This window comes from Bombus huntii, unplaced genomic scaffold (assembly GCF_024542735.1).
Source record: "Bombus huntii isolate Logan2020A unplaced genomic scaffold, iyBomHunt1.1 ctg00000109.1, whole genome shotgun sequence".
NCBI classification, from domain to species: Eukaryota; Metazoa; Arthropoda; class Insecta; order Hymenoptera; family Apidae; genus Bombus; species Bombus huntii.
Genome location: NW_026099362.1, coordinates 139,948 through 163,960, shown reverse-complemented (window position 1 = coordinate 163,960; position 24,013 = coordinate 139,948). Strand labels below are relative to the sequence as shown.

Here is a 24,013-nt window from a genome sequence, read left to right as displayed (position 1 = left end):
AACGTTGAAATACGGCGAAATACAAAATGTACAAACCACTCTGGACATTAATTAACTTTAAACGTTATTGATTAATTAAAGAAACCAACCATTGTGTTGATTTTTACATTTTGAAAAATTGTTATCCACTTTTGCTTTGTTTAAAAATTGAAAAAAAAAATACGTTTATTGTAAGTCACGAGTATCTCTTTTATTTATTTAAACTTTAGATCAAATATTACAATTTATAAATATATCATTTATTTAGATATACTTGTAATATCTGTTTTATAAGTTTCTACAACCATTTATCTATTTATCTATTTTATTTGCACATAATCTTTAAAGACTGATTTTGTAAAGAATAAAAAATTGTGATTCTATTTAAAAACGATCGTGTCAGACTCAAGTGATAAGCGATATATATTTCAGCGATATATATATTCAGATTTCACCATCACATAAACGGTGCATAAACGGTGCTATTGGAAACGTTTCACAATGGACGTCTTACAAGCGCCTGCGATGTCCGTCATATGTAAAGCTATACCACTGAATCACGGCCGACATTTAGTGATTAAGGTCGATCACTTAGAGCTGTTAATCCGACATAATGGCGAGCAATACATCGAAGACATTATTGGAAACACAGTTACAGTTCAATTTCATTGAGCTTATTTGCAAATAAATGTGTACAATATATTTTAGAGGTTTTAAATATTATTGCTGACTAAACTTCGCGTCTGCGCATCATCTTTCTTTAACTTTTTTTGCATTTTCTTATCGACGCATGAAGACGAAATGCGTAAATTTTATTATTTATTTAAACATTACTATATTGTGCTCAAAGTAGCGGAATATCGTTTTATTATCAATATATGAAGAACTAAAAGAATTAAAAAAGAATTAAAAAAATATGTAGTTCAATCAATACTTCGTGTATTTTTCTATCTCCACAAGACAATATCCGGACGCTTACAGTTACGCTTACAGTATCAACAAAGATTTGTCCAGCCATACGGAATAAGTCGTACTCGGTAAAAGTTTAAAAGTATTAACCGCACGAACTCCAGAAACACTTTTCAAGTAACTTTCGAACCAATAAATCCCCGAACTAAGAACTGTCATATTTCGTCTCTATTTATCGAATATTGTTAGAAAATGCAACAAAAAAAAAAAAAGAAGTTAAATAGAAAAAGTACTTGGAAACTTAAAAGAAAAAATCTCGAAAAATCTCTTAATACTTTTTACTGTCGTCTTGAGACGCACCATATGTTAAGCTTCTTCGTAGTTACAACTTTTACCGCAGATGTAACGAACTGACAAATGCTTCGAATGGCGCGCGCGCGTCGACGCCTACACTTAAATTTTAAATAAATGTTTTTAAATAAATGTTTAAAATAATACATTAAATGTATCAACTTTGTTGCGCAGTTTCATTTAATTTCTTACGATATGGAGGGTTTAATTACGTTTAAGATATCTATTTGAATCTTTTAAATTCGAAGTTTTTTAAAAAATTACCCTAAACTTTATAAAATTAAATCGTCTTTCCACTTTGTTGTATCATAAAACAGTTACTTAAATTCAAACCTTACCGTCGTCTTAAAATATTCTATATTTTCCTCGTCTTAAAAAATCTCCCTACAGAAAGAATAAAGAAGAATAAATTCCCATACGTTAAATTTCGCGTGATTGATGGAATACATAACGATAACGAGAACTAACTAGCGACAACAAGCAACCATTAGCAAGGACAACTGGCGACTATAACTGTCGTCTCTATGATGTATGGCGACTAAGGAGAACAGCCAGCAACTACGGATTACATGTAACAACCAACTGCCCCACTTCTAAAAGGCAACTAACTTGCAAACCCTTTGATGGTTTCTGTAGCGTGATATACCCCTTGAACGTGGTTAAAGAATGTGGTCGCCGCTGGACGGCCGTTTGACAGCAGAGCGATCTCGCCAATTCAAAGCTTGACATTACAAACTACCGAGAATCATTAGGCTCGTTATCGAGCATCTAGCTTTCAGAAGGTGCTTTATCATATGATATGACTTCACGATATTCTTATAGCAAGAAGAATAGCCAACCTCTAACAAAACAAATTTTTACTAAGTGCTGCATGTGAGCTGCAGGCCGGCCTACTAGGGAAATTTGACGAATGAATAAACTAAAATATATACGAATATATTCGTTATATCATAAAATGCCCGCATTGTGTTCTCTAACACCATAGAGGAAACTAAATTTATATATTAAAAAATTGGAATACCTGTTATAAGAGAGTTAATTAAATTCTAACCTATCGATGACTCCATAAAAACCTTTATTTCCTAAAAATGTATATCTTTCAAATTCTCCTTAGAAAGTATCATAGAGAAAATATGAAACCTGAAAAGTACATCACGCTGATGCCTCGATCAACCCTCGTGCTTCGCAGTCCATGTGTCCGAGCGATGAATTCCCTCCAAACAAGGAAAAACCAAAGGGTGGTCTTCTTCGAAGGACGTGAGAGGGTAAGGGAAGCAACGGGAACGATGATCACGCGATATACTGGCGGCGTACGTATAGAACGGCTGTTGCGAGAGAGTTCGCAAGAAACAAGAAGAAAAAAGGAATCGTAGGCCGACGCGACTATACGCTGTCGACGGACAAACAGCGACTGAGCCTAACTGAAACGAACTCTGTCGCAGTATGAGCACGGGCTACGTTCGCGGGTCGATCGAACACGTTCTGCGTCTCTCCTCGGCACCGGCGTCAAAACCACCCCCGACGAGCGCAACGCACTGGTGCACCTGCAATATTAACCACTGGTCTTTCCTTTTTCGCGCGATATTATATCAGCACCTATGATACCATTTCAAAGACCGCAATCAAAACATTAAATACCGCATTAAAGCCATACAATAATTCGCAATATTCATTCGTAAACGTTATTGTATATGTGCTTAATTAATCGTTATTATGTTTCGAATGATTTACTACCTCGTATTCCATAAGCAGATATATGGTTCATTTTCACCTCAAGTACGATATAATTTGTAACAAATATTTATAATTCACAATGTAAAATATTTATAATTCATTGGAAATATTTTTCTATCACGGTATAGTGGTCAAATTTCACAAGTGGTTAAATCACAAACATGTGGTAGTCAGAAGCTATACTCACGACATGACAAATCATGAAGATGTCAAGAAAAATGGCGTCCGTCCATATATATTCAAACGCAACGAACAAGTTCGAACTTTTCGAGAAGAAACGATTTGTTCGATAACATCTGTCGCGAGCTTCTCTTCCTTTAACGATAACAATTGACAACTAAAGCTCGAGAGGCTCGTAAGGATGAACAGCGACGAGTATCTAGAAGCTATGTACTCACCTGGACAAGGAGACTCCAACACCAAGGACGTTGGAAGTTTCGAGAAGCGAAGATGGAAACTGAAGTAGCACGTCAAGTCAACTCCGGCGAAAACTGCTAAAGAAAGAAAAATCCAACTAATTTGTTTCCAACAATAAAATGAAATTAATTTGTTTCACAAATTATTAACTGGATATTATTCAAAAATTATTCAAAATTCGCTTGATTGATTCACGGCCCGGGACATTTGGGTCATACCATTTTGGTAATGGACGAAAATGGCAGAAGGAAGAACGACCGTTTTTTTCATATTTCTCTTTCCCCGGGAAACGATGGAATGCCCGAGCACCTTGTTTCATTTCTTCTCGACATCAATTTCAATCTTTTTAAACGAAATATAATCTGAACGATGAAAAGTTCATTCAAATAATGCTCCGCACCAGACACTCACGAAAATTAAGAAGAAACACGGAAAATTCGCGAATAAAACGGATTTCTTTGTTCCAGTGAGATAATAAACCTCGTTCACGTATTGGTTTTTAAAATCAATATATCCACCAATGTGCACTCGTTTAACAAGGGTGATGGAACGTGCCAAAAATCTCTCAAGGGGGTCTTGGCAACGGAAGAGTCGAAAACGTCACAATTATGAATGAAAAATTCGAATAGTTGCTGATTTTACAGTCGAAACCGATAAAGAACTCCAGATATTCCCCCAATTAATTTACAATAAATTCGCGAAAATGATCGATTGCTGACGTCATTGTATTCTAGAAAGATTGTAAAACGATAAGAATTTATTGAAAAAACTTATATTCGATGATAACACTTTTAATAAGAGTACTAAGAGGAGCGATTCTGTACTCACCTTCCTGTCTCGAAGTACCGAACGCAATTAACCGTCCGCCCAGGATGGAACCGTTCGGAACTTTTGTAAGTCACTGCACGGCCGCTGCTTATGGTGGAAATGTAATAGATATAAGTACAGAGCGCGTGAGCGAACTAAAAACGCGATAGAGAAGTAGAGAGAGGATGTTCCGTCCTTGTCTAACGACGCGCGCTTGTACAGGAAATATGTAACAGCGGTATACGAGCAGCGTCAGTGTCCACTAGTGTGCATGCCTGATTAAACAAGGACAGGAAGTATCTATACATGGTGTTCTCTTTCTATTTCCATGTTGCATCCATCTTACTATACAGTACACACACTCAGCTATTCTATCATTATATTTGTGCGTTGCTTATGTGTGAACCAAACATTTCCATGGCAACAAATCGTTTGTCTCTTGTTTGATGCACGGTTTTCAACGGAGTTGAAAGAATTTTTTAAGAGAAACGTAATGGACGGGTTGTTTTTAAAGTAATAAACGGAAATTCTCGTATCCATTGAGAAACGATAGGCGATTTGAAAGTGTCACTATGAACGGTGATTTATCGATGCAATGTAGTATGAATAAGATATTTTATAATCTGCGAAAAAAGGTAAGGAATATTCTAGATTTTAGATTTTAGATTTTAGATTTTAGATTTTAGATTTTAGATTTTAGATTTTAGATTTTAGATTTTAGAATTTCCACGTCACAGACGTGTGTGTTTTGTTATTTGATTTGTAATATTGCTGCAGTTCTCTTAATAGCTGTTCGTTTCATGCGATACTCGCACATAGTATCTATGACTTTTGCTTCTAACAATTTTTATAATTAGGCTGTATCAAATATTTTTAACGTTCGTGTTTCATGAAAAATCATGTGTAACTCGTTGAATTCGCAAATGTAACAAAAAATTACATGAAAAAACTTATATTATTGTAATGAAAAAATAATTATATTAGGAGGAGAGTCGTATTTCGGAACGTCATCGCAACATATTATACCTTGTATGTGATTATTTGGAACACAATGGGTGAGTATATTATAATTAAAATATATTCCTAGTTCCAATTCTCTTGAATAGTGTCAGTGACCAATCGAAATAGAAATCAGTGGACATCGTGGAAAGAGAAGGCGAAACCAAATTTGAAAATTCGACATCGGTAATTCAGTAGTTAAGAATAACTCAATCGATAATGTAGATTAACTAGTTATAAACAAATATATGAAATATAAATTCAAATTATTCTTATCCATCTAAAAATTGGAAATTAAAGAGCAGAAGACAAGAAATTATCTTCGAGGATTTATATAGTAAATACATTCTTTTGCCCGTCTTACCTAGAGATAAAACAGTTGTTTGATGGTTATCTTATAGTGTTCAGTCATTGCGAAAAATATTTTTAATCAGTTAAAAACTATAATTAATTAAAAACTACATTTTTTTAGGTATATAGACATTAGCGATGTATTATTCCGGGAAGCTCGTCTGTCTCCCGAACATCGGGTCTGCGACAACATCGATTTGGAAATTATCGTTGCAGAGTATGAAAATTATTACAAGATGAAATTTCAAAAATATCCCATATTGTGTAAGAAAATAACTGGAAGGGAAATGACGAGGGAAGTGACAAATGCAAGCAAAACGTAAGAATTTAAATTATTTAACGATATTAAACGGTATTCAACGTGTATCCTATTCAACGGTATCGTATTCAACGTATCAAATTCAACGTATCGTATTACAATATGATCCAGTGTTTGTAGAAGTATTGAGACAAAAGCCAAATCTTTTAGTAAACAAGCGAGAAGTGAGCCTGTGAAAGAGACGAATCTACAGCAGAAGATAACTGATGACAATACGAATCATATTAATCTCGCAATGACAGTGACGTCAATATTCCCCAATGAGAGTGATGGACGTTCATCAGAAGAGCTATTTAACGTCCCAATGGAACAATCCATGCAATCGAAGATATTGAAATGCATTGAAAAGCTTTATTCAGATAATACGGAATTACGAAAGATTGCTGAGGACGTCTCATGCGTAAGTTATTTTCGATTAATATACGTATCGTAAAGCTTTTAAACGATAAAATTCCCGTCGATAAATCGTCCAACGTATATCGACGATGACGTGATTTCGGTAACGCTTCAAATATCAAATTACGTAACGCTTACTTAATATAGAGAAGACGCCATTTTATCTTTGTATATCTTTGTATCGTCACAGGAGATCGTAGTAAACAAATTAAATGTACATTGGGATGACGTTATAGGCCTAGAAGAATGTAAAACCGCTGTTAAGGAGGCCGTTGTGTATCCCCTTAAGTATCCTATCTCTTTTGATGGCCCGTTTTCCCCATGGAAAGGTATTTTGCTGTACGGCCCACCTGGTACAGGTAAGATACTCGTATTCTTTTCATTTCTGTACGTGTTTACAAGAAATATACAAAACAGGGAAAACGAAGTTAGCGAAGGCAGTCGCGACAGAATGCCATTGCACCTTTTTTAACATAACTGCCAGCTGATTGGTCAGCAAATGGAGAGGCGATTCCGAGAAGTATAACGTGTAAGTTGCTTTGTCTATGTAAGTTTCTTTGTTCCTTTGTCTATGAAGGAGAGATTCTAGGTATAAAATTTTTATTTTTCGTCATTTATATATAAATAGAATAGTTGTTTGGAAAACGAAATGATATCATATTCGCGATGAGGCAATGAATTTAAGGAATTTCGAATATAATATTTAATGAATAATACATTTGTTAAACTGAACAGGTTTTATTTGAACTTGCCTATAGTCATTCGCCTACAATTATTTTTATCGACGAGATTGACTGGATCGCCACAAATAAAGGAGACTGTATATTGTCTGAACCTGCAAAGAGATTCAGATCAGAACTTCTTTCTAGATTGGATGGATTAGTGTCTAATGAGAATTCTAATGTAGTTCTTCTGGCTACAACTAATTCCCCTTGGTACGTATATCACGTTATTTCAATGTTTTCTAAGTAGAAAATATCGTAATATTTCTCCAAATTCCAAATATGTTATTGTGTTGTTTGAAGTATTCCTTCATTATTATTAGTATAATAGAACGATAATATTTATTGTAAATATGTTATTAGGGGCATTGATGCAGCTTTACTCAGGCGTCTCGAAAAGCAAATATACGTATCATTACCCAATGAAGTTGCTCGACTTGGTATATTCAAATTATACCTTAGCAACCACTTATTAGAAAATACAGATATTGTAAACCACATAGTAAAATGTACTGAAAGATATTCTTGTGCAGATATAAAATTGCTTTGTAAGCAAGCGTGGCTACTAGAAATAAGCCCGATATGGAGGAGACTTGAAAAGAAAGAAACACCTGTTACCACTTTGAAATATGAATTAAAAAGTTATGAAATATTAGCAAAATTGTTAAAAAAAATGTCACCTACAGTTATGCAAATAGATAAATATGATACGCGGAACAAATAAATACGCAATCGTAATGACAGATATTGAAAAATATAAATAAATGGATTATCGTTCGAGAAATCATTCGCATGTGTGTGCATGTGTGTATGCGCGCATGTGTGTGCGCGCATGTGTGTCGTGTGTGTCATGTGTGTGTGCGTGTGTGTGCGCGCACACGCTATAGGCTAAGTTTAAAATGTTCGGTTGTATTATATCCTTGTATTATATATGTCGGAGATGAAAGGAAAACCGGAGCCTTCCCTTTGCAATTTTGAGGAAGCCTTCTAATGCTTTAGCCTAGATTTTATCATAACTGTAATTAAGCAATTGTCATTTGTAATTGTTTGATATTTGTGAAAGCGAAAGTGAGTTCGAGGTGACAACTGGTCGCCGAACGTAGCCACGGTCACGGGATAAACGTTTTGCCTGACGAAGGTGTGGATCGGTTGTATTGTTCTCCCTAGAAATCGCATAGAATTGTACTTTAGAGATGTCGATATAATGGGACACACGTTGTATTAGGAATCAATCTCCAGACAGAAACTGCCTAGTAACGGCGTTTGAATCTTTCTCGATGTTTCCAAAGAGTATACAACAAACTTTTGACAGAAATTGCCTAGCAACAACGATTGGAACCTTCTCGATGTTTCCAGCGAGCATATAACAAACAAATGCAGTCGGATAGCGAAAAAGATTTTCATCAGATATTCATTCGTGTGATCGCCTTGGAAAGTGATACATCGAGCAATTTACCGAGTGTCTCAGCAATTGTATTCTGTGTTTAAAATTATTCTACACATAGTAAAGAGTTATCCCGTTGACCGTGGATTCGTTTGAACCCCGGAACATTGTTAATAGCGTTAATTAAATTCATTATTCGTGAAACCTATCGATCGTTAATCTCATTATACGTTAAATTCATTATTCGTAAGACATATTATTCGTTCCTCTTATTGTTCGTTAAACTTATTAATCTTTAATCTAATTATTAGTTAAACTTATCGTTTGTTAATTTTATTATTTATTAAACTCATTATTCATAATATTTTGTAAAATCTTGTTTATTCGCGTAAATATATTCTCTGTTTCGTAAAACAATGGCTAATTCAAACGAAGGATCATTACGCGCCTTAAATCCTAATGATAACCCGACATATATATGTGAGTGTATTTTATCAAAAATATGTTTTTTAGTTTTTCTTATCTTAGTAATTATTTTTAAAAAAATAAAGTCTTATATGAAAATAAAGCTGTTCTTTATTTCAAATAATTGAAGTAAATAAATACAATGAGTTTTATATTTTATTATATCTTATATTATCGTTATATTGTTATTGAAAAAATTGATATAATCAACACTTCTTCCTGTTCTCTTGATTGTTTCTTGCTTGTTTCAAACCATGATAATAACCTACAAAAGAAATAACATAGTCCATTGAAAATTTAATATACAATAAAATACTTATATGAAATAATTACCTGTGTGAAAACCACTAATATACCATGACATCAACATACTTGAAAGTGCGTCTGTATCATTATCTGGTAATCTAGTACATTTTATTAAAATTTCGTATTTTTTTTTTTTCCAAATAAAATGTTAAACTTATTCCAAATTACTTATTAATATTAGAAGTATTCAGCATTTCATTAGAATTTTTAAATTGTACTTACTCGGCCATTAATTATGGTGGTAAAGGAGGTGCAGGTGGCATTATATCAGTCATCGAATTGAAAGATGGTCCCGATATGAAGTGATGTGCACAATCCATTTTTTCTACATTATATTTTTTCGAATTTACATTTGTAGAAAAATTAGTCTCACAAGTCTCGTCGTTCTCTTCATTGAATTTCTCTTCCAAAGCTTTCTTTTGTTGTGCTATTTGACTTTGCAAACCTTCTGATTCTAAAAGAGAACTCAACTCGACTTTCTCTGTATTACCATAGCCTAAACACAGAGTAAAAGAAATTTTTGTCATTTAATAGAATGGCTGAGTGACATTCAGTTACTGTCCTTACAGGCAATGTACTAGAATTTCCCGTGCATAAATGTATATGTATAAATGTTTGCCTTGATATATGTAGTAATAATCACTCGTCTAATGAGGAGAATTATATTCCAAGCAGCTAATAATGAACAATAAGTAACATGCATGTTTATGGTTCATGACCCTATATCCCACGGGTCTCTCCATAGACATTGACAGGTACTCCTGCCGAGTTAAGAACCTGCTGAATGACACTGTGATAGACTATGCGAAAGCCTTTACTTCATATATATATATATGTATTTTTAGTACATTTCTTAATTGACATAACCATCATGCTAAAGGTATTACCTACAAATTTTACAACACACGTGCCATTGTTTTCGTAAATTTTTGATATTATAGCTTCATAAATTTCTCCATCCTCTGAGTATATTGCACGACAAGGTGCTCCTATGATCCATTTCTATAGAGAAAAGATGTGTATACAAATAAATATAAGTAAATAGCAAAATAAAATAATTTGCTTCTTAATCAATATATTTAATAATATTCTGTATCAAATTTGTAATATTCTATCAAAATCACAACCTTGTGTAATTTACTTGCGTGTTTAGGCTGCTTAAGATTTTGTAGGTTTTCTTTCGGTTGAGAATTTCCAACATCCATTCCCATTCGCTTGATAACTTCTTCTTTTGCTAAATTTATTGCTTTATCATATGCTTCTATTAATGCACTATCGTCCCAAACATTATCATTGGCTGTGTCTGTATCCTTTTGAGATAGCAAATTATACGTTATTAATATCGATACAAGTATTTTATTATCAAACTATTGCAAATTATCATATATGTCATTTTTCAAAAATTGACTAAAAGGTAATGGATACTGTTAATTACTATTATGCTAAGATCTTGTACTAAAATAATGTTAAAACCATTACGTTTCCATTACCATACATACGTTTCCATTTCCTCGTATAAAAAGAACATTCATATCATCTGCCATTTTAAAATAACATCATTTAAATATTGAATTTGCTTCTGAAATATTAATTTGTCTCATTTCTTTAACTCTAACACATTGTAAACAATGATGACATTATACCAACTATAATACTAAAAATCTATTCCCCATTCATTCGAAAGATTATTTTTTGAAGCAAGGTTAACATTGAATGTTCCCACACTTCAATAACTGTATTTTACTTTCTTTACAATATCTAACAATATATTAGAATACTATAAAAAAATATTGTATGCACAAAAAACTGTTTATAGCGAAATAGCAAAAGAATTAATCACATATTATAACTAAAACGAGATTGTTAAGTAGATTATATTATACTGCATATGCGTTAGTGTTTCAGCTGGTAAATATAGTTTTTATATCTGAAGATAAATAAGATTTAATTCTATAAAATTGCATAATGAATTATACATCTATTTATTACTATTCGTATTTCCCCTTAGTTGTATGTTGTCAATAGCATCAATCACGAACATATAAATAAATATAGAAGAAACCTCTATATGGTTTCTTCTATATGGAAATGAAAAGGGAAAAATGAACATGGAAGACAAGAAAGTTTTCTTCAGGTTTAGCGTATGCGTGATACGCTTTGAATGTCTCAGATAAAGATAAAGATACTCTGCTCATTTCTATTTGTTCCGCAGAACGAGAAATTTGTTGTCTTTCATATTGGTTTTTACGATTCAATTTTTGGGCAGTTTTCCCTAGCGAGTGTCGGTCCCTGTTTGATATAACCAGACCGTAATTTATACAGATATGTATTATAGATATATATTTGTAAAACTGAAATCAGATGAAATAAATGTTGCCTGAGGTTTTAAACGTTTAATAAAAACAATATTTCATTTGGAAAAAATGTAAGATATGTAAAATTACATATTGATCATTTTGCTGGTCTTGTATCATAAAACGTGTGGCCCGAAGAGCACGTGTCCGGTAGAGATACGTCACTTGTGTTAGGAACCGTTTTATAACCTATCACAGTAAAGGAACGTCGGCAGTATAGCAGCCGAAGAATGCCGTGAAAGTTTCTGTACAAAGTACAATTGATCTACAATTGATATTTTCCGCAATACTTATCTGATGTTCGGTCAGGGTGTCCCATACTCATGATATTTATGACAGTGGAATGGCGTTAGTAAATCAATTACAAAAATTTTCGAGATCAATTCTCGGTATTGCATCAAATTATTCAAAATATACAAGCAACACAACGTTACCCTTTTTGCAGGCAACAAGAGGAATATCGACCACGCAACCACTTTCAGAAAAACAAGAGTAAGTGATACAAATTTTCTTGTGCTTTCCTTCTTTTTTTAATAGAATTTCAGTACTTACCTTCCAATATAAAATTGGTGTCAAAATAATAATGCTAATAATAATGTCTAAGAAATTTTTCTCTTTGTAGGAGTATAACATCTAGAAAAATAACATAGTATTAATAAGAACAACATTGACAGTGAACAACTAAAAATATAACACTGTTATAAATATATGATATACGAATTTTATTTATGTATTATTAAGACAAGTATATCTTATTTTTAAATTATTTCTATTATCATAAGTGATACATATAATTAAGGTATAATTAAGAGAAGATTAATTGAAGAAACACAAAAAATAAGGAAAATAATTATATTGAGATAATTTTTATCTTTCATAAATATTATTTTCAGAGTAAATATAACGTTTGTTAAAGCAAGTGGAGAGAGAATCAAAGCAAAAGGGAAAGTTGGAGATACTATATTAGACATAGTAGTAAATAATGAAATTGATTTAGATGGATATGGTATGTTTTAAAGAAGCATAATTTACTTAATTTAAAATAAATAATTTTGAGGTAGAAAATATTTGAAAATTTTCATTTTTATCGAGTTTAATATTCTTATTATTTTTAACTTTTGATACTTTATTATATAAGTATGTTGTAATATTAAAATATAATTGATATAGGTGCTTGTGAAGGAACATTAATTTGTAGTACGTGCCATTTAATATTTTCGAAAGAAGTTTATGATGCACTTCCTGACAAACCAACAGATGAAGAATTAGACATGTTGGATTTAGCATATGAATTAACAGATACGTGAGTTCATAATAATCAGTATCAAATCATTCACATTATTAATTCTATTACCTTTTAATATTTTATAAAGTGAATTTTTCTTTGTAAATTTATGTAAAAACAGGTTAGTATTGGGTATTTCGAAATCTGCATCTCAATGTAGAATTTCAAATCGCTATCTCTGAATACTACGAAACTGAAATTATAATAAATTTTCATAGTTTTTTATTTATGACCCTATAATCATTACGAATCTATGTTGGAATTAGCATATTTACAATGTTGATTTTCAAATGGATAAATAGAAATCTTATTGTGTATTAGTATTAATTTGTATAGCAATAAATATATTTATTGACATATTCAGTTATATAATATTTAATTTCAGGTCACGGCTAGGCTGTCAAATAGTAATGTCTAAGGAACTAGATGGAATTGAGGTAAGAGTTCCATCAACAATTAATGATGCAAGAGCATAACTGAAATTATCTATAGGTTTTTGAAAATTTGTATACAATGTTATACATCTCTTGTTAAAAAACCCTTGTTATAATTATTAAAATATTGGTATTAAAAAAATATAATAAAGAATCTTGTGTTTAAATGTGAAGCTTATATATATACATATGTTATATAGTATAATTGCAATTTTGATATTTGTACATTGCCATTGTAAAAAGCCTATCCAATTATGAAGAAAATATATCTTTTATTTTTAATATACAGGGTGTCAATTTTAAAACGTTCATCTAAATTATTTTCGTTACTATTAAAGATAAGAAGAAATTACTAAGGAAGACTTAAATGGTTTTAAGATGTGTACTTGGTTATGATAAAAAAGACTCTTGTGGAATAAATTTTGCAACTTCTGAAAGATTAGATAAAAGCTTAGAACCTAAAAAATAATTTGAAATTAATTTCGTTTAGATATACTGTTTGATTTCTTAGCTGTGGGCAAGTTTAAAAGATCATCAAACTCATGGTCAACAAAACAACAGAAATGTACATGCAATGCTTTTTCGTTTCACAACAAGTTATCTGACACTATCATCATTTTCGTGGCACATGCAACATTATCGATTCAGTATAGTAATGTTTTGGATTGAAACAAGTGTCTCGACATTGGGGCAAAATATTTCAACCTTTAAGGACTAAAATTAAAACTTATGAGTTTGTTTATAATTTTAATAGATTTTATTAATATTGTTTTTACTGGTTTATTAATTACAAGAAAGTTTGTAAAAGACTGAAGTTTTATGTAAAAAGTACAAATATTCTTTCAACAAAATTAGTCAAATCACATCATTATTTATACATATTGTATATAAATAAAATATGCGGATATATTACTTTACCCTAGAATTAAAATTCAATAATATTGAGGAATCTTATTTATTCAGATTTTGTACATTATCGCTTCTAACCTCGGATAATAGAACAACAAATTAAATATTTTTAAACAAAAAAACTTTGTTCCTTTGTTTGATTTCCCTTGCTCGCGTTTCTTAACTACTTAGATATAAAATACTTACGTTTTCGAAAATTCATACTTTACAAGCTACTAAACGCTTTATCTGTTCAGAATAATTTATTGTTTTCTTAACTAGGTACATACCAAATACATCTATTAAGTTGGTATTTCTCATAATTACCAGTACATAAAGCTAAAACACTTTTGTACTATGCTTGTTATACATGGATCTAACAAATAATTTAACTTGTGTATTGTCGTTTGTATATTTTGTTACGTGTAAAATATTCTATTTCTACACTACTTACAAGTTCGATAAAGTGTACATTACACATCGTGAAATTTACATATTTTCACTTGGTTACCCTGCCCAATTCGAATATAATTCAGAACGTATGTGCTATATTTATATATTCTGCATTTGTTTTGTATATTATGTACACTGATCTGATCTTTGTAAACGCGAGTTTTACGATATTAATGAGAAATTTGCCAATTTAATGGAAGTTGTTAATTTTTTCTGGCACGTTTCACGTTAGCAGACATTTTTCTTAAGTTACAGTCGAAAAATGTTTTTATGTAAAAGAATAGGAATGATTATTAGGAAGTTATTTTAAGATGACAAGATATTTCACGTCTTCTATTTAAATATAGCGTTAAATTTTAATTCCGTCAATTCGTATATACTCGTACATCGAATTTCCTTTTCTCATGTCATTTCTTTTCTTTCATTTCACATTTAATTACAAAGATAAAGTGTAAGTACGTTGCTCATAAAATTAATATCAAATGTCGCAAAATATACAAAAGTAAACTAAGAAGAGGGGTACATATTATTACACAAACTGTCGTTCATATTGCATATGTACATATGCAGTATAAAAACAATACTTTTTAGTTTTTAATCTCTTGTTTAAATAATCCTAATATCTAAATTTGTATCGGTCATTGATTCGATATAACTGCGTTTATTGGAAGTAATTAAGCTATAGCCTGCGCACAAGAGAAGAAGGAACAAACACGTATAGTATACACGCTTAAATAACAAAATTAAGTCAGTTTACGTTCAATGTGAACTTGATCAAAGTTCCAGTCTCGAATTATAGAGTTTCTTACTATCAGTTTACAAAATTCGATATTACGATTATGTACCGTATTTGAAAAACATAAAATGCTTTGTTCAATTTTAAATAAAACTAATATTTACCAAAGCGAATACGAAAAAAATGTTATCATCAAACTCAATTTTCAATTATCAAACTTAATCCAGCACAAATACAAATGTTCTTCGTGCTTTTTTACTTTTACTACTTTTCAACTCTCTATAGTTCGAGATTTGAGTTCCGCTAACTTTCTTTCTACTGCGCATGCGCAACAGGAAAACTTGAATTACACGTAATAGTAAAAAGTTCGAAAATCTTATCCTTTCGTGGCAGCGAAAGTAACCTAGGACTAGAGGTTCCATAACATTAATAATAATAAGGCAATAATATTAATATTAATAATAATGTAATCGAGTACTACTAACAATATTAATAATAATAATAATAATAATAGTATGGTAATGGCAAGATACACGCGGGTATAAATTAATCATTCCTTTCGTAATATCTACGACGTCTTCGGGATATTCTTTAGAAATTACTTTATTTCTGGTCAATATTCATTAACGAGCAACTTTTCTCTCTGTTTCTTATCACGATTTTTTTCACTTCATCACAATTGTACCGTTAGAAATTATTCAAAACATTGTTAAAATGTCCATGAAATATATGCAATTGCCGTATTGAATAAGCGAGTAATGAAGTTGCTGTTTCACTGAATAAAAGTGAAATCTCCAATGCGTGTGCTCAAGTATATAAGTTAAAAAAAGATTGGTACATCAATGCCTATTATTCTTAATCAATATTCATCATTTAACAATTAGGACCGAATTTTTACAAACCAACTCTAAACCACGACCCAATTTACAAATAAAAAGATCGATGTGTAAATTAACTATCAACTATTAATCTCCAATCCTATGTGAAGATATAATGTTCGGACCAAATTTCTAAACTAACGTGGACAATTCATGCGGACTATTGGTGGTTGCTGCGCTACTTAGATCCAATGTGGCAGCCGGAAGACCAGGACTGACGCTGCCGGTTGCTTCCCGTGGCAAATGCTGCGATCTATTTAGCTTATTTCCAGGACTCGGTGGCGATCTATCTGCTGGTGTATCCGGTGGCGTAACCACGTTTCTGTGTCCGCTCACGTTCAGATGATTGTGCGTCGCCGCGATCGGAGCTGGCGATGAGAGCAACAAGGGCGGTGGGGACATTGACACGTGTCGATGATGATGATGGTGATGATAGTGTTGGTACTGTGCAGCTCGGCCGTGCGTTGCGTGGCTGGTATTTAGTTGGTTCGTCACGGGCCCGACTTTCGTTGGGCAGCCAGCATGGTGGATGGTTAACGGGCCACGTAGTTGTTGTTGCTGTTGTAGCTGTGGCTGGTTCTGGTGCTGTTGCAGCTGCTGCTGACGCTGCAGCTGTACCGCCGCTTCGCACTGTTCGCGCGCTAACGCCTTCACGGCATTCGTCTTCTCCTACGAAATAAGAATGATAGGTTAGGTTGTAGTCAGGGGCCATAACAAATTAAAAAAGTTATAATATAAGAATTTACATTTTAGTTGAAATGATTCTAGTTACGAATAAGTATTAAAGATGATTCAAATCTTTTTCGTTACCGATAACCATGGTGAAAACTCTTTTGGATTACTTTCAGCCATTGTCAATCTTATTGTCTTATTATACTACATGCTTGAAGTAGAAGGAGGGGTACAGAGAAAAAGACTTTTTCTCGGCAAATATAATCGTTACTCAATTATTTTGTTCAACAGTTTTACAAATCTCCCCAAAATAAACGAGAATACGAAAATACACTGAATATCGTGTGTATGGTTATTTATAAAATCCCCTTGAAATAGTTGCGATCGCGGATCACATAAACAAACGAACCTGTCATTCTACAGAGTATCTTTTTCGGTGAAATTATGCAAACGTAAATGTAACTTCGGTAGATCTCCTCGAGAACTTGTAAGCTTATATCACTCTGACCCAACCAGTCCACTCTAAAGTGTATAATTTATAAAAGGGGATTATATTAATACGCGGAGGATGTGGTAGGTGGTAAGTTTTGCATATGAATGTTTGTTGATACAACGAATGGTTAAATGGAGGTTTTCATGAATGTGATAAGGACTAGATCGAATGTTTTAACATTTATAACTAGAATGCGTATTTTTATACAAGTTTGTAGTTTTACGAACATAATCAAAGAAATAAAATTTTAATAGAGATTTGTTTTCTTATATACGTATATTTTAGCGCATTTTATGCATTTTGCGCCATTTGCGTACTTTTCAATTTCGCACGAACGTATAAAGATCCGCAATATAATTATAACGCTTCTTAAAAATGTGAAAAATCCTGGTTTCCTAAAAGCTTGCAATTGATTTCAGAAAAATTTTTATGAACTCTACCAGATAAATTATGGTAACTCTGAAAAACAAAATTTCACGATAAAATGATTTCCGGGTAAAATACACATAAAAGATGATTTAGACGTGTTTGAACGTGTTCGTTTTCTTTTTTAATAGCGATATGTTCTTACCCTCTGCCACACGAAGACGTTATGGACCATTGCGCATCCACAAAACACGATGCCAAGGCCTATGAAAACCGACGTAACGATTGCCGGCGTCGAATGAAACTGGATGAATGTATACAATATCATACCTGAAAGCATTGTTAGAGGATCATTATAACACGTATGCCATAACAAGCGGGACAAAGAATCGGCGCAAATACATATTCTCAATACATATAATTCTCGAAGCGTAAACTATATACATATGCTTTTAATTGAAATTTTCAATACTAGTTGCAAATTATTTTTCAATTAATTTATTATTTAAGTCTTTATATATCAATTCTCGACGAATAAATTACTTAAATTATAGAGAATCTATCTTCAGACAATAGAGAATTCAATATTTTTGGTCGTTAAGTAATTTACAAATTTCTAAAACGATTACGTTCGAAGTTTTGGACAGTATTTGAAGTTTCTAACATGACATTAAAAAAAAATAAATAAATTTTATGATATAATTAAAAAAACATTGTAGTCTATCATAATTTCTATTCCGTCAAATTTATTAAAACGCAGTTTTCTTCTGAACAGAGTCAAAATGTCCGTCTTGAATCGAGTTCAACAGCTTAACGATCGATCGAGCGAATGATAGCTGTGTAAACTAGCATGACACAACGTAAACTTTAGATTAGATCTCGATCCATCCACCAGCCGTATTCATGCATGACATGAATATTCTGTTTCAGCTCTTTATAAATTAATCTGTTAAAACTTCTCTAAAAGACGATCATTTTTTATTTTTCTAAGAAAAATAATGACTATTCGGCGTTAAAATTAACTTTATTTCCATTGGATTTCTAAACTGATTTCATACACTCAGAGATAGTTCACAGTATCTTTTAGATTCATGCCTGAATTCAAGAAAAATTAAACGTATAACTTATGTACTAGTATCTTTCAAAAGGTTAAAGTTGACAGAATTGAAGGAATTGGTTCTTACCAGTTAGAAAGACGGGAATGCTAATGAAAAACCCTCCGACAGCACATATCCGGCTGATGGATGATTTTTGCAGGTACTTGTTACTCCTGAAACAGACAAAATTTGAAGTGAAAGTCAGTTTCACGATTCTATGATAATTGAGCGAAATATAAAGGAACCAGTTTTTTGTTTAACAGCCAAGAATCTTTCAAAAATTCTACTGTAATTGATACTTCAAATATATTTAGTCAGACAAAGGATAATCATAATCGCAACGTTAATCTTAACTTTAATTCAAGGATCAAACAGTATCATTATACATATAAAAGTAAACATAAAGTCTATCCACATTGTTGTTGTTGTTGTTGTTGTTGTTGTTGTTGTTGTTGTTGTTGTTGTTGTTGTTGTTGTTGTTGTTGTTGTTGTTGTTGTTGTTGTTGTCGTCGTTGTCGTTGTCGTTGTCGTTGTTGTTGTTGTTGTTGTTGTTGTTGTTGTTGTTGTTGTTGTTGTTATTATTATTATTATTATTATTATTATTATATGTTATTCTATAATTGATTTTTATTTCTTTATTATCAATATTATTCTATTTTCTATAATGATTCAATTATAGATCTTATTTTTTGTCAATCATATTTCACTGAAATGATCACTTTGAAAATAATCTAATAGTAAAAAATGAAAAATAATCTTTTTCTACCTTGTCTTCATTTTTTACAAACTCTGTCCACCGCCGCAAACCTATTAAATGCATGAAACGACAAAGCAAAGCTGCTTCACATAATTCCCCGCTCACGCAGTGTCAATCAGCTCACGACCGCAAACGATACTGCTAATTTCCAGCGACCACGAACGATTTCACCGTAATTGCCGGTGTGAAATTTACCAATACGTGCTCGAATTGGTCAATAATGGATAGAGCGCTCTTGCACACACTAATCTACCAACAAATAATATTGACTCAATTGAACAACAGCGCCTAGATTAACGGACAAACCGCATGTTCCAAACAGATTTACAATCACGGCAGAAAATACATGCCGTTATAGATGTTTCCTGGTCAAGACTAATTTCCACGCGTTAAGAACATTGTAACCGGAATCTAGGAAGAACTAGCACTTCCTGGAATAATACTATTGTGTCCTCGATGAATGTCTCTCCGCAATGCCCTCGAGTGAGTTGTTTTTGTCTTTGGTCGTACGACGTCCGGGATGAGAATTCGGGGAACGGTTTTGCGCTGCTTTAATACTCGCACAACCATCCATCCATGGGACTGCATCTTTTTAGGAGGACCAGTGATTAATCTTTTCCCTTTAATCTTTAATTTTCATCTCTAATTTCTCATGAGGCTAAGATTCCTGCATCTTTTATCATAATAATTTATTAATACTATTAATAAATTGAGACAATTTTACACGTCGTATTTTGCGTTATAAGATGACTTGTAATTTGTAAAATTTACCTGTAAAATTCCTTTGTTTGTTTTACCGAAGCAATAGTTGGCATTTCTATACGACAATAAGAATTTGTTAATACTAATAATTTGTAAGGTTATCATGTTATCATTCTTCTAATGGATAGTATATTATTGAAACTTTTTTTAATATTGAAACGCGATATTTTTTTGGAGAAGAAGTGCATAGTAGTAAAGAGTTGAATTCTACGGACGTAAAAAGTGGACATAACATTTTCTGTACATGGAGTCGCCTGGCCTAAACATTTTATGATTTCCGGGCAAAAAACAGACGAATCCAGCGCTGATTTTAAAGCAGCTTCATCCAAATAAGCCACAATAAGAAATTCCCACGAAACAGTTGCGTTCATCCCCTTTCGAGGTCGCCGACCTCTTTGAATGCGTTTCAAGTGCGTCGTACCAATGAAACTTCGAGTTCTAGACTAATTTCTCGGCCTTTTGCGTTAAATTTAACCTTCCGCGTTAGTGTATTTCGGACGAGCTCCTATTTTACGCTTTCGTCGACTTCACCAACGTAACACGCAGCATCCGCAAGTAAAACTGTCTCTTAAATTTGATGTGACACCGATACACGACGAGAAGAATCACAATGCCATTTTTATTCCACTTCGTTAATTTTTCGTCGTAAGGTTTAGCTGTAAATAGGATTAAAAAAATTTAGATTAACGAGGAATTTAAAATTGATCTGTTAAATCAACAATTTCCATTAGTTGTCGATAGATTTTATAAACCTCAGATTACTGAGAAATTATACACATTGCAAAATATTTACCATTGGTTACCCACGCTACACGTAAATTTGATCAATCTACCAATGCACTAACACTGCAATAAATTTCTATTGCAACATTCCACGCTCCTTTGCCGCACCTTAAACTCCTCGCTAGATTTATTCCACCTTAAAGTGTCACATAACTCCTACGACACCGATATCAAATCTTAAACTCCACCAAATTCCAGAGAAACTTGATTTCGTCGAGAGTAAGAGATTAAACTTAAAAAGCAATTTATTTCATCTTTAAACTATCCCAAACTTCTTAAATATAATTTATATATATATATATATATATATATATATATATATATATATATATATATATATATATATATAAAATATTATACACTTATTGTGTGCATTATATATTTCAAGAACTTTGCAATAAAAAATAAAACTTATTACATTTAAGATATGGTTATATCGCACAGGCTCGAATATGATAAAGAGGTTAAATAAATGTCTCGAATCTCCGCAACAAACTCACACAAACCACCTAAAACACGTATACACAATGTGCATTCACTACGAACTCGACTCCCATTCCCTGCCAAAATCACAGGCATGCAGAGTCAATTTCACTGCTCGAGCTAGTTGAATAGGGAAGAAGGTCGAGAGCTGGAGTTAAGGAGCATAGTTGGTAAAGAATCGCGTGCCGCCGCGCCATTAAGATCAAGCCCACGATCTCAACAATAAATATTAGACGGTTCTCTGACCTGCATTTCGCGTGCGACTCGGAACGATTCAAAAACGCGTAAATTTCCCATGAGTCGAATCAAACGTTCGCGATTTATCGCATTTAGGTTATATCGATATTGTCCACGAGTGGAGGCATTCAAACACAGATTGCTTTGTGTCACTCTATCGTAACTGCCCGTAATACATGATAATTTAATTTCGAATTCTTTCGAATATATGCACGTAACGAAAAATTTGTATTGGTTCGTCAATTGCAGACCAACCAGTTGTTAGCCAGTGAAAATAATGTAGATAATAATAGTGAAGAATTAGCTCGAGAAGAGTAAACAAACAAGGCGCCTTGATAAAAGGCACAATGTGGGTCCGCAAAGTGGTGGGATTTCGGCGCATGCGCATTGTTTCGCATCAACTTACAATTAGACATGCACGAAAGCTTCATTTCTGCCGCATACATACTTGGATTCGCGTGCATGAAATTCGCAAAGTAGGTTATTGCTTGAAAAACAGCTTTAATCGAGCGAAGCTTTTAACCAGACTGAAATCAAGTCTTGGTTTCTTTAGAAATTCAGATGGAATAAGAGAAACCTATTTTATCTAGGTTAGGCTAGGATAAAGGTTAGGCTGCATCGGTTGGCTTATATGACTTTCCGGTGACTTTGAAGGGTAATACGGCGCCGGCGGTCGAGAAGGTAACTTCTCTATTGAACGAGATCTCGTTGATCTCGTCTAAGCAGGAAGAGTCTGTCGGCCCTTTGATTTTATACGAGTCTTTCCATTCACGATCGTGCGAGCTGACTACAGGCGACGACACGGACCCCCGACAAAACTGTCTGAGCCTATTCAAGGCGACGTCAAATAGTTTCACTCGGAGAGATGAATGGAGATAAGAATCACCGGAGCGTCTCTGCGCTTCGATGACAATGATATTTGGTCAATCCTCTTCTTGTTTCTCGTTTTGAAAGAAGGTTGTAAAAAAGAGTGCTACTAGATCGTCTAGGGAAATCACACGGTATATATTGCGTAATGCTATTGATTTATCAAAAATAACAAGAGGTTAAGGAGCTTTGGGGAGGTTGATTCAATTTTTTATAACCTGACATCTCTTTGAACAAATGTCTTAAGAAACGCTTGAATAAAATGTTAAAAAAAATAATAATTATGAAATCTTTTCCTGTATTTTTAGACAATAAGATTTACTATATCCTACGCCATAATAAGAATCAATTTGCTATGAACTGGTATCTCGGAAATTGTAAGAATTCAGAAAATATAAGGAGGCCGGAAGAGGTAAATGAAATCCACAGAAACATTGACCCAACCTCAGCCCAGTTAGCCAACAAACTAAAATATCTCGCTGCCTTTTCTATATTTACGACCAGAACGTGGTCATTAATTGAGTCTAGCGACTGCACCGTAAACGAGTCACTGACCGATGTTGCTTTAATGGATATGCGGAAAATCACGTGTTCCAGGTTCCAGGGATGTAGTTGTTTTCATTTCCGGAGAATACGGTCGACTCGCGTGTGTATACCAATCTATCTGAGGATAGGTGTTCCTTAGAATTACCAACTATATTACTTTCAACCTTGTGATTAAAATTTTTAAACGTCACTTAATAGCAATTCAGTCGAGTAAGCACAAACTTTCAAATGTCCTAATTTTCAAATCTTTATATTTTTTAATCTCAAAGATATTTTATTATTTGCCGTAGATCAAGCTTCGTGTTACCGGTACTGTAACATTACAATCCTACGAGAAGCAGAAAATAGTGAAAAAATCTGACCTAATAGATAGTAGTCAATATTCCTTTGACGCGTCTTATGCGAACCGCAGTTAGAGGAAATGCAAATAAGCTCTTGCGAAACGGTTTGCCGCACGACAAGCCTGCGAACAACGCCCAATGCAAGTTCGGTGGGAGTTACAGGAAGAGGGACGTCTAAAATCAACTAGGAATCCCTATTCAATCGTCTAATTTTCGATTCCGGCATCGAACTTCCCGAAGAAAATTAAATACAATTCCGACTCGAGATTTAATTTCAGTCTCGTAGCTAATGCAATCTAATCGCGTTTGCAAGGCTACGCTTCCGGTCAGAAGCCACGCGCTTCGATCGCGTACTTTCCGCATCGGAAGCGTACGCTTCGGTACGAACCGCGTCGATTTTCAAAGGAATCATTGGACACCGGAAGAAGAAGAAGGAGGAAGA

The 24,013-nt window shown here is 33.2% G+C and overlaps 3 protein-coding genes, 2 long non-coding RNA genes and 1 pseudogene across 8 annotated transcripts in view; 2 read left to right on the top strand and 4 right to left on the bottom strand.

Moving 5' to 3' along the window:
- LOC126876969 (dual specificity tyrosine-phosphorylation-regulated kinase 1A-like) overlaps positions 1 to 19,198 on the bottom strand; it is a 59,252-nt gene extending 40,054 nt beyond the window's left edge. Inside the window, exons 1-3 of one of the 2 annotated variants that reach the window (XM_050639837.1) lie at positions 18,883 to 19,198; positions 17,904 to 18,028; positions 15,693 to 16,836 (exon numbers count right to left, since the gene is read on the bottom strand). In XM_050639837.1, the coding sequence (XP_050495794.1) occupies positions 16,300 to 16,836; positions 17,904 to 18,026 (660 nt within the window). In that variant the 5' untranslated portion in view covers positions 18,027 to 18,028; positions 18,883 to 19,198 and the 3' untranslated portion in view covers positions 15,693 to 16,299. Of the gene's footprint in view, positions 1 to 15,692; positions 16,837 to 17,903; positions 18,029 to 18,882 lie in introns of those variants that run through there. The other variant, XM_050639839.1, reaches the window with a different exon arrangement.
- On the top strand, positions 4,692 to 8,936 carry LOC126876982 (katanin p60 ATPase-containing subunit A-like 2; annotated as a pseudogene).
- On the bottom strand, positions 8,922 to 9,261 carry LOC126876985 (uncharacterized). Its single transcript, XR_007694646.1, has 2 exons — positions 9,167 to 9,261; positions 8,922 to 9,098 (listed from the first exon to the last, which is right to left on the bottom strand). It is a non-coding gene; the product is annotated as an uncharacterized LOC126876985 (long non-coding RNA).
- LOC126876974 (survival motor neuron protein-like) lies at positions 9,284 to 11,628 on the bottom strand. 3 transcript variants are annotated; one of them, XM_050639849.1, is made up of 5 exons: positions 10,787 to 11,122; positions 10,630 to 10,718; positions 10,267 to 10,449; positions 10,027 to 10,141; positions 9,284 to 9,635 (listed from the first exon to the last, which is right to left on the bottom strand). In XM_050639849.1, exons 2-5 carry the CDS (start codon positions 10,681 to 10,683, stop codon positions 9,373 to 9,375), a joined length of 615 nt encoding a protein of 204 aa, XP_050495806.1. In that variant the 5' UTR covers positions 10,684 to 10,718; positions 10,787 to 11,122; the 3' UTR covers positions 9,284 to 9,372. The 3 variants fall into 3 exon arrangements, with proteins under 3 accessions (XP_050495806.1, XP_050495807.1, XP_050495808.1); XM_050639850.1 differs by having other exon boundaries at positions 9,287 to 9,635; positions 10,639 to 10,718; XM_050639851.1 differs by lacking the exons at positions 10,630 to 10,718; positions 10,787 to 11,122 and adding an exon at positions 11,584 to 11,628 and having other exon boundaries at positions 9,358 to 9,635.
- Positions 11,697 to 13,498, top strand: LOC126876977 (adrenodoxin-like protein 2, mitochondrial). The gene is made up of 4 exons (XM_050639854.1): positions 11,697 to 11,985; positions 12,387 to 12,499; positions 12,664 to 12,796; positions 13,164 to 13,498. The coding sequence occupies exons 1-4, from the start codon at positions 11,837 to 11,839 to the stop codon at positions 13,252 to 13,254; spliced, it is 486 nt and encodes a 161-aa protein (XP_050495811.1). The 5' UTR covers positions 11,697 to 11,836; the 3' UTR covers positions 13,255 to 13,498.
- A 992-nt stretch (positions 19,199 to 20,190) lies between the features above and the next one.
- Positions 20,191 to 21,374, bottom strand: LOC126876994 (uncharacterized). Its single transcript, XR_007694656.1, has 3 exons — positions 21,108 to 21,374; positions 20,324 to 20,970; positions 20,191 to 20,225 (listed from the first exon to the last, which is right to left on the bottom strand). It is a non-coding gene; the product is annotated as an uncharacterized LOC126876994 (long non-coding RNA).
- Between the last annotated feature and the right edge of the window lie 2,639 nt (positions 21,375 to 24,013).